We start from the raw sequence: 11923 nt of genomic DNA, 5'->3' as shown, positions 1-11923 counted from the left end.
AGCGAAGCTGCCCAGGTCGGAGCAGCGTCCCGTCCCTCCGGAGGAACACAGACGGCGACCACGCTCTCCAATCGAGCCCACCGACGTGTTTTTTCAGGCAGCCGCAGCTAGCAACAACGTGCGCTGCTAGCATATAGCATGTCCAAGGGATTGAAGGCCGCAGACCTGCCTTGGAGACGAAGATCTCCCTCTGTAAAGCAGCTGACGCCAGCTCAACATGTGTGCCTCTCCCACGGTTTGCCTTGTCGGGGACTGCAGCGCGGAGGACGATGACCCAACGATCCACCTGGCTTCGTTACTCCCCTCGCTGCCGGAGAATCTGCACAAGACCTGATGAAGCCCATCGCGGACGCGCTGTTCAGAGCAGCTTCAAACCATGCTGGCGAAGTGAAACAGTCGGAGGAGGTGCCAAAAGCTGTTCGCCACCTCATCAAGCCGCGCGGCCCACCCCGTCCCCGCTGGAGGGACCGTCGCGAGCAAGTTTTCGACTTTTCCACGGCCGCGGCTCTCGCTGAGTTCCACCACCAGCCCCGCCCGTCAGAATCCAGCCCTCTGCACTCCGGCAGCCTGCAGCTCAGCGTTTCCCCAGAGTTCGCCTGCAAGACAGCGCTCTGGGCAAACAATCGCAGAGCTCATGAGAGAGAAAGCTCTCAAATGACGGTCTCCGGAGGGTGTGTGTAAAAGTGACACGAAAGTTGAAATAAATCATCATTAATGATCCAAGTGTCTGTTTTTTAGCCAGTCTGTAAGCCCGGATCAGCTCACAGCGGCCGCACACATAAGAGCGCACTCGTGGGATGAAACAGCCCCACACACGAGCCGGTGTCCTTAAATAAAGGTTTTTAACTCACCGTCGCTCTAAGACATGACGAGTCGATCACAGAACAGCCTCCACACATGAGCCGGTGTCCTTAATTAAAGGTTTTTAACTCACCGTCGCTCTAGACATGACTAGTCGATCACAGGACAGCCTCCACACATGAGCCGGCGTCCTTAATTAAAGGTTTTTAAACTCACCGTCGCTCTAGACATGACGAGTCGATCACAGAACAGCCTCCACATGAGCCGGTGTCCTTAAATAAAGGTTTTTTAAACTCACCGTCGCTCTAGACATGACGGGTCGATCACGGCACAACGGTAAGCGAAAATAACTCATTACCAACTAGAACTGCATGATCCTCACTCAAGCGGTGTCAACTCGCATTTGTGGGATGGAACAGCCTCGACATGAGCCGGTGTCCTTAAATAGGGTTTTTAATTCACCGCCGCTCTTGACATGACGAGTCGAACACTAAGATGACAGCCTCCATTCAACGGTGCTGCGTTGATGCTGGCGCACACACAGCTGCCGGCGCTAACCAGCTCACATCGGTATAAATGTGGTCCGCAGGCTGGTCCGGGTGGGGGTCCTTCTCTCTCAGCTTTCGGCAGCTCACCGCAGCTTAAACGTGAAGCAGCCGAAGAACCCGGTAATGAGTCCCACCTCCCTACAGCGCGCGCCCCTCCAGCGAGAGCGGCGCGCGTCCCTCCAGAGAACAACGTGTGCTCCCGCGGGGCTAAGCAGCCTTCACTCCAACAGCACGGTGTAAATGAAGTCACGCCCTCCGCCTTTCAACGTTCGCACAGCGACGTCAAACGCGCAGCTCACCGCGTCATCAGCTGTCACACGCTTCGCCTTCAGCTCAAGTCTCGCCCGGGGTCACACAGAAAACATTCCCGCGACGCATGACGGCGGTTGAGGGACGGACTGCTGACAGCCGTACAAAACATGACGCATCATTAACGCACGTTCATCCACGAACGTTACGTAGAGTGGCTAAACATGCTCGCCGTTTTTCAGATGGATGGACAGGGTTTATGCAAATGGTACAAGTTACAGTTTGCAACCCGAACCCCTCCATTCAGAGGAGTTATATAAACGGTCCCGTCATCATCATCAGACTGATTCTCTCCCTAAATGCAGAAATCCAAGTGTTTTCTGATAAAAGTAATCTACAGAGTTCCCCAAGGGAGAGAAAACACGAGGGTTTTTACTCACGGATCGGAGGGGTGAGACCGTTCTTGGATCTGTTGTTTAACATCCAGAGAACGCATACCGATCATCCTAAAACACAGAGACGAGAGTTTTTTGTTTTACCTGGATGATCTGCGGATCCTGTCACTTCAGACAGGAGGCGCTGATGCAGGATCAGGTGTTGACATCACACCTGTTAATCTGGGCTTCGCCATAAGTGGAAGGAAGCTCGATTTTCCCGGCCCAGACATTTGTTTTCTGGAGTGGAATTAAATTCAACCACCATGAAAACTAATTTATCACATGAGACGCCTCTAGAGGTGTTTTTGCACGTCTGCATGTGGATCCAGTAAAACAAACGACACATGATCATTGTCTTTTCCTCTGTGGAAGCAGACCTCCGACTCTGGGGAAACACCTTGTTTTTCTATCAGAGGGAGTCCCCCTCAGCAGACCCACGTCATGGGTCAGTCTTCACGGACACGTTGCTGTCAGGCTGGGGGGGGGACATACCTATCTCAAGCAGTAGGGGTGCTGTGGCCCCACTACACATCAGCCCACATCAATGTTTTGGAGTGTCGCACAGTACTGAATGTGATTCAACACTTTGCTCCTGTGCTACAGAATCAACACGTGTTGATTCACACAGACATCATGATGACTGCTGCGTACATAACCATCAGGGTGTGCGTTCAGCCCAGATGTTACACATTGTGCGAAAGCTACTGAGTTGGGTTCATCAAAACCTGCTTTTATTAGAGCGGTTTACATATCCGATGTTCTGATGTGACGTCCAAGGGCGGCCCACGTTACGTGGACCGGATCCTCCATCCGGATCTGATGTTTTTCAGACGCAGCAGAAGTTGGCAAAGCAGCTGTGGACCTGTTTGCGATGCGAGAAGAACGCTCAATGTCAACTACGGTTTTCCCTGAGCCCGCGAGACGATCCATCGCTGGGGGGGGACGCATTTGCTCACAGTCGGTGGCCCAAAACGCTTTTTACGCGTTTCTTTTCCCCCACCTCCTCTGTTTTTTACGGTCCATGAACCGAGTTCAAGAGGAGGGATTGACAGCTCTCCTGGTGGCTCCCGGCGTGTGAACGCACTATGGTTCCCAGGCCTGCAACGTCTGTTGTTGGGTCGCCGTGGAACTGTCATGGAGGAAGGATGCTCTCCTTCAGACAGGAGGAGCGACCAAGAGTTACCCAGAAATAGGTCAACACCGGTGGGTCTGACCGCTGAGCGGTTCCACTTAGAGGATGGGTCTCCCTCAGGAGATAGTGTGCACAATTCAAGATTCACGTGCTGCATCTACCACAGTTCTGTACACATCAAGGCGACGGCTTTTCAGCGCTGGTGCACAAAGAAGGTTTAGAGACCACTTCATGCCTTTTAGGCGGCGTGTTGTTTTTCTACAACAGCTGATGGATAGGGAGTTGGCTTTCAGTACGCTTTAACGTACGATTGCAGCCATCTCTTCCTGCCACAAAGGGTTTGGAGACAGAACAGCTTTTATCACCCGCTGATGAAGCGGTTTCTAAAAGGTGTACAGAGATGTAGGCCTGTTTTCACGCCCACTTGTTCCACAGTGGGTTTAACGCTGGTCCTGCGAGCCCTGATCAAAGCTTCAATTGAGCTTCTGGATCAGGTTTCATTTAAATTCTTGTCTCTTTTAACAGCCCTGTTGCTGGTTTTAACACCCGCTAAGAGGGTAAGTATTTATCTGCCCTCTCTGTTGCTTCGTCATGCCTTAGAATTAGGCTGACGGGCAGCTCAGCTGATTTAAGACCAACCCAGCTTTTATGCCTAAAACATCACGAGCTCTTTTAAATCAAGAGTGATATCGTTGGAGGGGTTTTTTCCCTCCCACAGATCAGAAGGGGAAGCATCTGTTCATCTTCTCTGCCCGGTGCAGGCGTTGACGTGTTACGTAACGCGCACAGCTGCAATGCGTTCAAATTCAACAATTGTTTGTGCATTATAGAGATGCTTCTGCAGGTCGCCGTTATCCATCCAGCGCTTGTCACACTGGCTGTGTGAGGCCTTTTTCTGAAGCCTACAGAGCATCAGATTTAGGGCCTCCTGTCAACCTCAAAGCACACTCCACCAGGGGTATTGCATCTTCGACTGCTCTGCATAATGGTATGTCAATGCAGGACATTTGCACTGCGGCTGCATGGTCAACACCCTGCTCATTTATTCGCTTTTACCTACGTGATGTAACGGTTCGTTCCATGACACATTCTGTCCTTAGTGCTCTAACAGAATGAATATTGTTGTTCTCATGGAACTCTGTTTAAGCTCACTTCTGTCTGCATGCATTACAGTGTGAGATGTTGTTATCAGTCACAGTCGTGTCTGTGTTCTGGTTCTATTGTCACTAATCAGTTCATGATTATTGTTACCAATCAGTTCATTTGATTATTTATCAATTCATGGACATTAATCTGTTTATACTGTTCAGCCATGAACCAGTTGGTTCATGCCCCCCTCCCCCCCTCTTTTCAACTTCCTCTTCCCGTTGAAAGTTTTTCCGGGGTATTCATGCTTGTCAGAACGCATAGTTACACAACATGCGTCTGTGCATGGCACATAATTACGCGATGCGTAGTTTATGCACACGGGGAGCTGAGTGACAAGACGTTTTTTGGGCAAGCTTCCGCTTCTTACTGTGTTCGAATGGACCCAGTGAGGCGAGGACCACATCGGCTTCGCCCTTTACCCACTAAAGCGAAGGCCTTAAAGGGCGAAGCTTATACGACATAGAACGTTGGTTACGTACTGTAACCCCAGATTCTATGAGTATAAGCGTAGCCCTTTAAGCGTCGGGCCTCACTGGCTCCTAAATGGCTGAAGAAAAAGCTATTTTGGGAGCCGATTTCCCGCTCTTAACGTAATTTATACGGACCGGGTGGGGCCCACACAGCAGGTGGGCGTGGACTAATTTTTTTCAGTGCTTATGCTCTGCATAACGGGATAAACCCACTAAAGCGAAGGCCTTAAAGGGCTACGCTTATACTCATAGAATCTGGGGTTACAGTACGTAACCAACGTTCTCGTGGCTCAATGAGACCAACCTGGATAAATAAAGGGTAAATGAAAAAAAAAGAAAACTGTTGCTACTATTTGCTCTTACTAATAGACAGAAGTTTATGTAAATATAAATAGGTGTGTGGTCAGAAATTAATAAATGAGCTGCAATTAAATTTTTGCGACTGGAGTTAAGATGGCAACAGTTTACTTTGGTCTTGGTCTCATTCAGACTAGTTGTTAGCTTATATTTCCAGTCAGAATTAAATTCTATTTCACCAAACTGAGGTTATTCAAAGAGCTATCTACAATAGGTAAGATGTTATTTAATCGTAATCTTCCCCCAGAATACAGTTCAAAAGATCTGAAATATTGCTTTAATAACTTCCACATATTTTTCCCCTCTCTCTTTTCTCAGGGACTGTTATCATTTGGGCATCCAGAATAATTTTGATTATCATCGCTTCCTGAAATTTGCCAGAGTGTGTGAGGTCGATGAGCAGAAGCAGATCTGTACAAGAGACAAGGTGCTGATTTAATAATTGTTTTATTTTTTTCCCTGAACTTTTATATTTGAGTTGGTCTGTAAAAATTTAGAATTTTATTTTATTTTTTGAACAGGAGGTGGGCAATCTGTACGACATGTTCCACACAAGAAACTGTCTGCACAGGAGAGCCTATCAGCACAAAGTGGGCAACATCATCGAGACCATGTAAGTACACCCTGGATCAAAAAGTTAGTGGTTGTGGTTTACATTAATGTACTGTCCACAGAGAGGTTCTCAAAACAATACTGATATTTTGGACTTGTTTCTCCAGGATCACGGAGGCCTTTTTAAAAGCAGATAAACACATCCAGATTGAAGGCTCTAAAGGGAAGATCTTCACTCTCTCCAAAGCTATAGATGATATGGTTGCCTACACCAAGCTGACAGGTCAGTAAATACCCAGAATAATTACACAACTGTAGAAAAAACATGTTGGATGAGAGAATAAAAGAGAAATGAGAGAATCACTGAATTGTGATACTGTGAATAAGAATGTATTCAGCAGAAATACTTAGCCCTAACGTGTGATAGCATGTGTGAGAGTTCATCAGTAATTCTTAAAAAAAAAAATCATTTTCAGAACTGACCAGATTGGTTTCTAACTTTCAGCCAGTTGTGGAAACTCATTATCGTCTTGTTTTGTCTTCATTTTTCTGTCAGACACATTGTACATAAAGCTGAACGTTTACACTTGGTCTGAAAACAGGCAGGAATGCTGAACAATTCTGTTATCAGCAAAGAAAAATGTATAACTCTTATTTTCTGTGTTAATGCTTATCAGGTCTAAATTATATTCAAACAATAACAATTTAATGCACAAGGGTTAGGTTAATCTTTTGAACCCTCTTAGATTAAATGGTAATTATACAATCTCTGAAATTAAACCAGCTTGTTTTTGACGGATAAACGCTTTATTTTGTAACAGATACTGCATGTTTTGGATTCGATCGTCGTTTGCTCATAAAATGTTCTTGCATTGCCTTGTAGATAATGTATTTGAACAAATACTAAACTCCTCATCTCTGGAGCTCGCTGAGGCAAGGAAGATACTGGACAACATACTACGACGAAACCTTTACAAGTGTCTGGGTCAAACTCAGCCAGATAAGACCTTGAAAGTCAACCAGGTTTGTGTTTTTATATGCCCCTTATAAGAAGAGATGTTTTTTTTTTTTCATTTAACTTTTATTTAGACAGATAAATCACATTGAACCTCAGAGACTCATTTACAAGTGAGACCTGTTCAGACAGACAAAAAGTAGTGAAACTGAACCCATGTAGGAAATTGGAGGCAACAAAAATTCCTATCAAATTTTTTCTTCTTGGCTGAGAAGAAAAACCCTGATAATGAAAAAAACACCTCGCCCAGACAAGCACATGGTGACGCATTCCGCAGGGGGGACAAGATCGGAGAGAGTATCCAAGGACGCTCCCGGGGGCACTGTAGGAGTTCTGATAAGAATGGAATAATCAGCAGTTCCCTCCGGTGAAATCCGTAAACATTCTCGAGGGGTGTCAGGGATTGCCCAAGGACAACGCCAGAGAGAATCAAGAGTCTTGAAATTATGACAGAATGTTTTTTCAGCTGGTTCCTTCAGGTTGATCAATAGACTTCCTTAAACGGAAGGGCAGAGCGTCAGATTACAGAACCTCCAGGCGATTTGAGATGAGGTGGCCTGCAAGGCCAGCCAAGGGAGCCAAATTCAGATAAACATTTGTTTTGGAGACAGGCAGAACTTTTCTGAATTTTATCTGCCTTGAGTCTTTGCTGGTCTCACGTAGATTCTGAAAGGTCCAAATAAAGTGGACACACCACTGATCCGTGCCTGAGAATATTCCCCGAGATTTGATCCATCTTGCCAGCAGGTCCTAGGGGCCACATATGGCCTGCGATTCTCACACATCACATCCAATTTGCGATCCACTCCGCTAAGCAATAAAGTCTGGGTGCAGAAGACCCCGAGCAAACCTTCACATAGGCAGCAGCCTGACCAGGCCAGATTAGCTGCGGCCGTCTTCTTTCTATGTTGATAAACCAGGAACCAGACAATTCCAAAAACAGGAAACTTGTTATCATAAATCCAATTATATGCAGTTTCTGCGTCCTCGATCGACAGCAGAGATAGACACATCACGTTCCACTTCCTCCAGAGACATGTCCAGCTGCATACGTGTCGTCCGGGCAGTTCAGCTCAAGCTTGTCTCAAAAATTTGGTCCTTTGCGTTGAGAGACCAACTGACCAAATCCACAAAATTACGGTTCGGAAGTTATATAGAGAGAGGCTCAGAAGCAGTTTCACAGACAGGACAGAGCAGCAAAGCAAAGTGGATGAGGGAGAGGAGGTGAAAAGCATTCGCCCTCGGCAAGAGCAAGTGGTGAAGGTATGGTACCCTCCATCCTTCTGTCAGTGGACAATTTCTTGTCCAAGCTCTAAATTGATAACCCTTTAACATAGAAATGTCCAACTGTACAGCTAAACACGTCATGGGTCAGGAATGATTCCTATTCATTTCAAGGTCACTGACTCAAGGTCATAAGTGAACCTTTTGTTAAATCCTTGTCAGTGCTCCCCAGCTTGACATCCTAGTAAAATAGAAATGTCAAACCCTCAATTGTCCAAATCTGTTCACAAGGCAGTCCACAAGAAGCTGTCCGTAGCATAACTCCACAAATGTTTGATTTATATTAAGACCACTTCCATCAAAGAAATCTGAGAGGTACTCATGAAGTCTACTACTCTGAGTTTAAAATGGTTTGGATTGGCTGGTCGTCATCAGCAGGTCCGCTCTTCACACTGCAACTAATACCTGCAGCTTCGTGTTCTTACACGAGTTGACCTGATTGATTTACACCATGGACAACATCATTATCAGTGAAACTGACCTTTCTTCCCACCTCAATCAAGTATAAACATAATGGACATATATTCTGTTCACTGTTGTGTGAGAGAATTCTTGCTTTGGTGTTTGATGTATATTGGCATTTTACTGACCCATATTAAGTCAATAGAAAATAAGTTTTATGTGCCGTTGGCTGTACTCTTATTGTCTCTGTGGAGCTGTCTTATAATAAATATCCAGCAAATTAAATAGCCATAACAAAAGTAAATCTGGGACCTAATCATTGCGAGTTACCAAGGAGAGCAGAGTTGTATGAATTCTCTGCTTGTTTTTGTCTGACATGCAGCTGTTTTTTGTTTACGTAAATTTAGAAGGTTGTTCCTCTGTCTCCGAGCATGCAAAGATTAGTTTTAGTTTAAATGTTAGCTTTAGTGAATGTCAGAAAATTAGGAATGATAATTAAAACATCCCACAGTGTCCAGAGTTCCCAAAAATCCTGCTTGCATCTGACAAGATAGAAAAAGCAAATCTTGAAGTAGAGAAATTGCATTTACAGTAGTCCCTCGTTTATCACGGAGGTTCCATTCCCTGTCCCCCCACGATAAGTGAAAAACTGCAAAGTAGGAATAGTAGTACAAGTATTAGTAAGTAGTAGTTTATTATTATAAGGCTTTTTTAACCCTTACCACACTCTTGCAATGCTCTAAATAATGTTTCTAAACTCTAAATTCTCTAAAAGAGTCCAGCATGTCATGATCTCCACTCCCTGCCACCTGCTGCTCTCTGCCACGCCCACTTCTCCGCTGCAATCGCTGGCAGTTGGCAGAAAGCGAAGATCATGACAATGCAGCAGCAGTTCTCCCTGCACCTGTGGGCTGCACACAGGTGCAGCAGGTGCTACATCATTCAAAATAATTTATTTTAAATAATCTATCCATTCCACTCGTGCAGCTCATCCATCAATCAGCCAATCTTACTTTGAAAAACCGCGAACGAGTGAGTCTACGAAAGTTGAACCACGAAGTAGTGAGGGACTACTGTATTGCGAATATGCAGTGTGAATGCTTCTTACTGAAATATTGCTGAAAGTTGCTTAAAAAGCTAGCGCTTACTTGAAATGCTTCAGTAGCTGAAAATTGGCAAGATGAAGTTGCAAGAAGCACAAAACACAGAAAAATAACTGAATTATGAAGACAAAAATTAATTTTAGCTGAAATTAAAAGCTAAAATGAGCAGAATAGGCAGTAAATGGCAAAAAAGAAGATAAAAGGAGCATAAATAAAACAGAAGTCGCAAAAATCTATCAAAAGGCTGAAAATGGCTGACATGGTCAGAAGTAGAAAAATGCTAGCTAAGAGCCAGACACAGACATAGCAGAAGTTTGACATTTCAAAATAAAAGTTATTAATTTAGAACTATTTAAAGTGTGGCCCTTGACCTTTGATCATGTGACCTTGAAATCAAGAGATCTTTAATGACCCATGAGATCTCCAGCTGTGAAGTCTGACGTTTCTGTTAAATAGTAATTAAATTACAGCTGTTTTAAATAAAAAGTGGTGACATTTGACCCTGACTTTTGTCCCCCTGACCACAAAACTAATAAAAATCCCATAAGGTGTCCAGCTGTGAAGTTTGACATTTCTCTTAAATGGTTGTCACATTATTAGCTTTTTTAAATTAGATGCACTATTTCATCAAACAGCTTCTGTTACTGATACATGGGTTGGTGCTTTTTGCATCTTCGGTGCTTTTGTGAAGTTAACAAATTTCAACTTAATGTTGCTCAGCTGAAACAAGCGTCTGACTCTGCCACTTTTTTTTTTTCTTTCCACAAGGAACTGATTCACAGCTGGGAGGCAGAACTGGCTCAATCCATCCCTCACTGTCGCAGTCAGGATGTCAGTCTGCAGCCTGACGACTTTGTAGTCAGTGTAAGTTTACCACCTGATGTGACTTAACCTTATGTAAGTGTTCAGGGGACAATAAAACATTTTAGTTATTCTCTTCAACTGCAGCCTTAGCTTTAATAGTCATCTTTTGATTCATGACACATGGCCTTACTGTACTTTAAAACCTATAAACTATTTCTCTTGCAGGTAATTGTTATGGACTATGGGATGAAGGAAAAGAACCCCATCAACAATGTGCGTTTCTATTGCAAAGAGGACCCAACCAAAGCCATCCAAATACGCAAAAACCAGGTCAGAACAAAAGCCTACATCACAAAACTCACATCCTTTGATAATTTCATGCCCCATCTGCTTATCAGCTGTAACATGATCATCCTTTTAAACTTGCATAGTTACTGCCACGGTATTTAAAATAAACTTCTTTATGTGCTGCTGTCATTCGTTCCAGGTGTCCAAACTTCTTCCAGAACAGTTTGCTGAGCAGCTGATCAGGGTTTGCTGCAAGAAGAAAGATGAGAAGAGTCTGGAGGCTGCTAAGAAGCAGTTTGTTCAGTGGTGCATGAATAAAAACTTCTCAAAGCCTCAGGTATTTTTGCAGCACTTAAAAATAAACAGTTGGTCGTGATCTGATTTAAAGCTGCTGCATTTTTATGTCTTAATAATATTTTCTAAACAACTGTTATTAACTGTACAAAGCGTGTTGTTTACATGATTTTGTCCTTCCTACACCAGAACTTTGAGTTTGGCCCAGTTTAGCTTTTCACCCTCACAGCTCTCTGAACGTAGCTGAATTCAAAACATGTTTCCCCTCAAAGTTTTGAAAATGTTAGGACAAGGCTGCATTTAACCCGTATGTTCAGCTTTAACATGAGTACTGCACAATTAAAGCTTCAGGTGGAAGAAGTAGCTTTGCTTGAAGGTTGGCTTTCGGATGATAAATGTTTTGAAGTTCTTATAAGAAGTCAGTTTTTAAGCTGCAAGAATGATAGTCGTTCACAATTCTTAAAACACCTTTTATTTACATTTATATTTTATACGCTCTACGCTTGTCTTAATACAACTGTCTGTTTTGCTTCGATGCAGGATGGAGATGTGATAGCACCTGAGCTGACGCCTCTGAAACCCAGCTGGCGCAACAACGAAGGCGAGAGCAGTGATGGGAAATCCAAACAAGCGAACTCTGCTCTTGTGAACGGAGTCAAGAAAGTTACAACTCAGCTGTTCAAGTAAAAGGAGAGGGAAAGAAGTTTTTGTTGCACATGAACGCCAAATAAAAAGTTCCTTCAAAAGAGATATTTTTCTATGAGGTATGTTATCAAATCAGGGTGTGGTTTTTTTCTCCAGAACTATAGAAATGAACAATTTATAAAAGCACTAAAAGGTTTCATTCAGATCGTATATCTTTATTTTAATTATTTTAATCATGTTTCATTTTACACATCTTGAAATTCATATTATGCATCTAAGTTCTTTCTGTGTTCATTTTTTTGTTCTCGTAACACTTGACATGTTTCTGTTACATCTGAACAAAGTTCATCACATTTAAGGCGTTTGTTTACTTTTTGATTTAGTTTCAGATTT

General features: G+C 43.8%; 1 protein-coding gene across 1 annotated transcript in view; it reads left to right on the top strand.

Moving 5' to 3' along the window:
* The window catches only part of samhd1 (SAM domain and HD domain 1), an 18387-nt gene extending 6724 nt beyond the window's left edge, over nucleotides 1-11663 (top strand). The window contains exons 9-16 of the mRNA XM_037684097.1: nucleotides 5462-5570; nucleotides 5665-5756; nucleotides 5863-5978; nucleotides 6579-6718; nucleotides 10268-10363; nucleotides 10529-10633; nucleotides 10791-10928; nucleotides 11426-11663. Of these exons, the coding sequence (XP_037540025.1) occupies nucleotides 5462-5570; nucleotides 5665-5756; nucleotides 5863-5978; nucleotides 6579-6718; nucleotides 10268-10363; nucleotides 10529-10633; nucleotides 10791-10928; nucleotides 11426-11572 (943 nt within the window). The 3' untranslated portion in view covers nucleotides 11573-11663. The remainder of the gene's footprint in view (nucleotides 1-5461; nucleotides 5571-5664; nucleotides 5757-5862; nucleotides 5979-6578; nucleotides 6719-10267; nucleotides 10364-10528; nucleotides 10634-10790; nucleotides 10929-11425) is intronic.
* The last annotated feature ends 260 nt before the right edge of the window (nucleotides 11664-11923 follow it).

Source organism: Nematolebias whitei, chromosome 11, assembly GCF_014905685.2.
Source record: "Nematolebias whitei isolate Nwh7 chromosome 11, NemWhi1, whole genome shotgun sequence".
NCBI lineage: Eukaryota > Metazoa > Chordata > Actinopteri > Cyprinodontiformes > Rivulidae > Nematolebias > Nematolebias whitei.
This window is presented reverse-complemented; position numbering and strand designations above follow the sequence as displayed.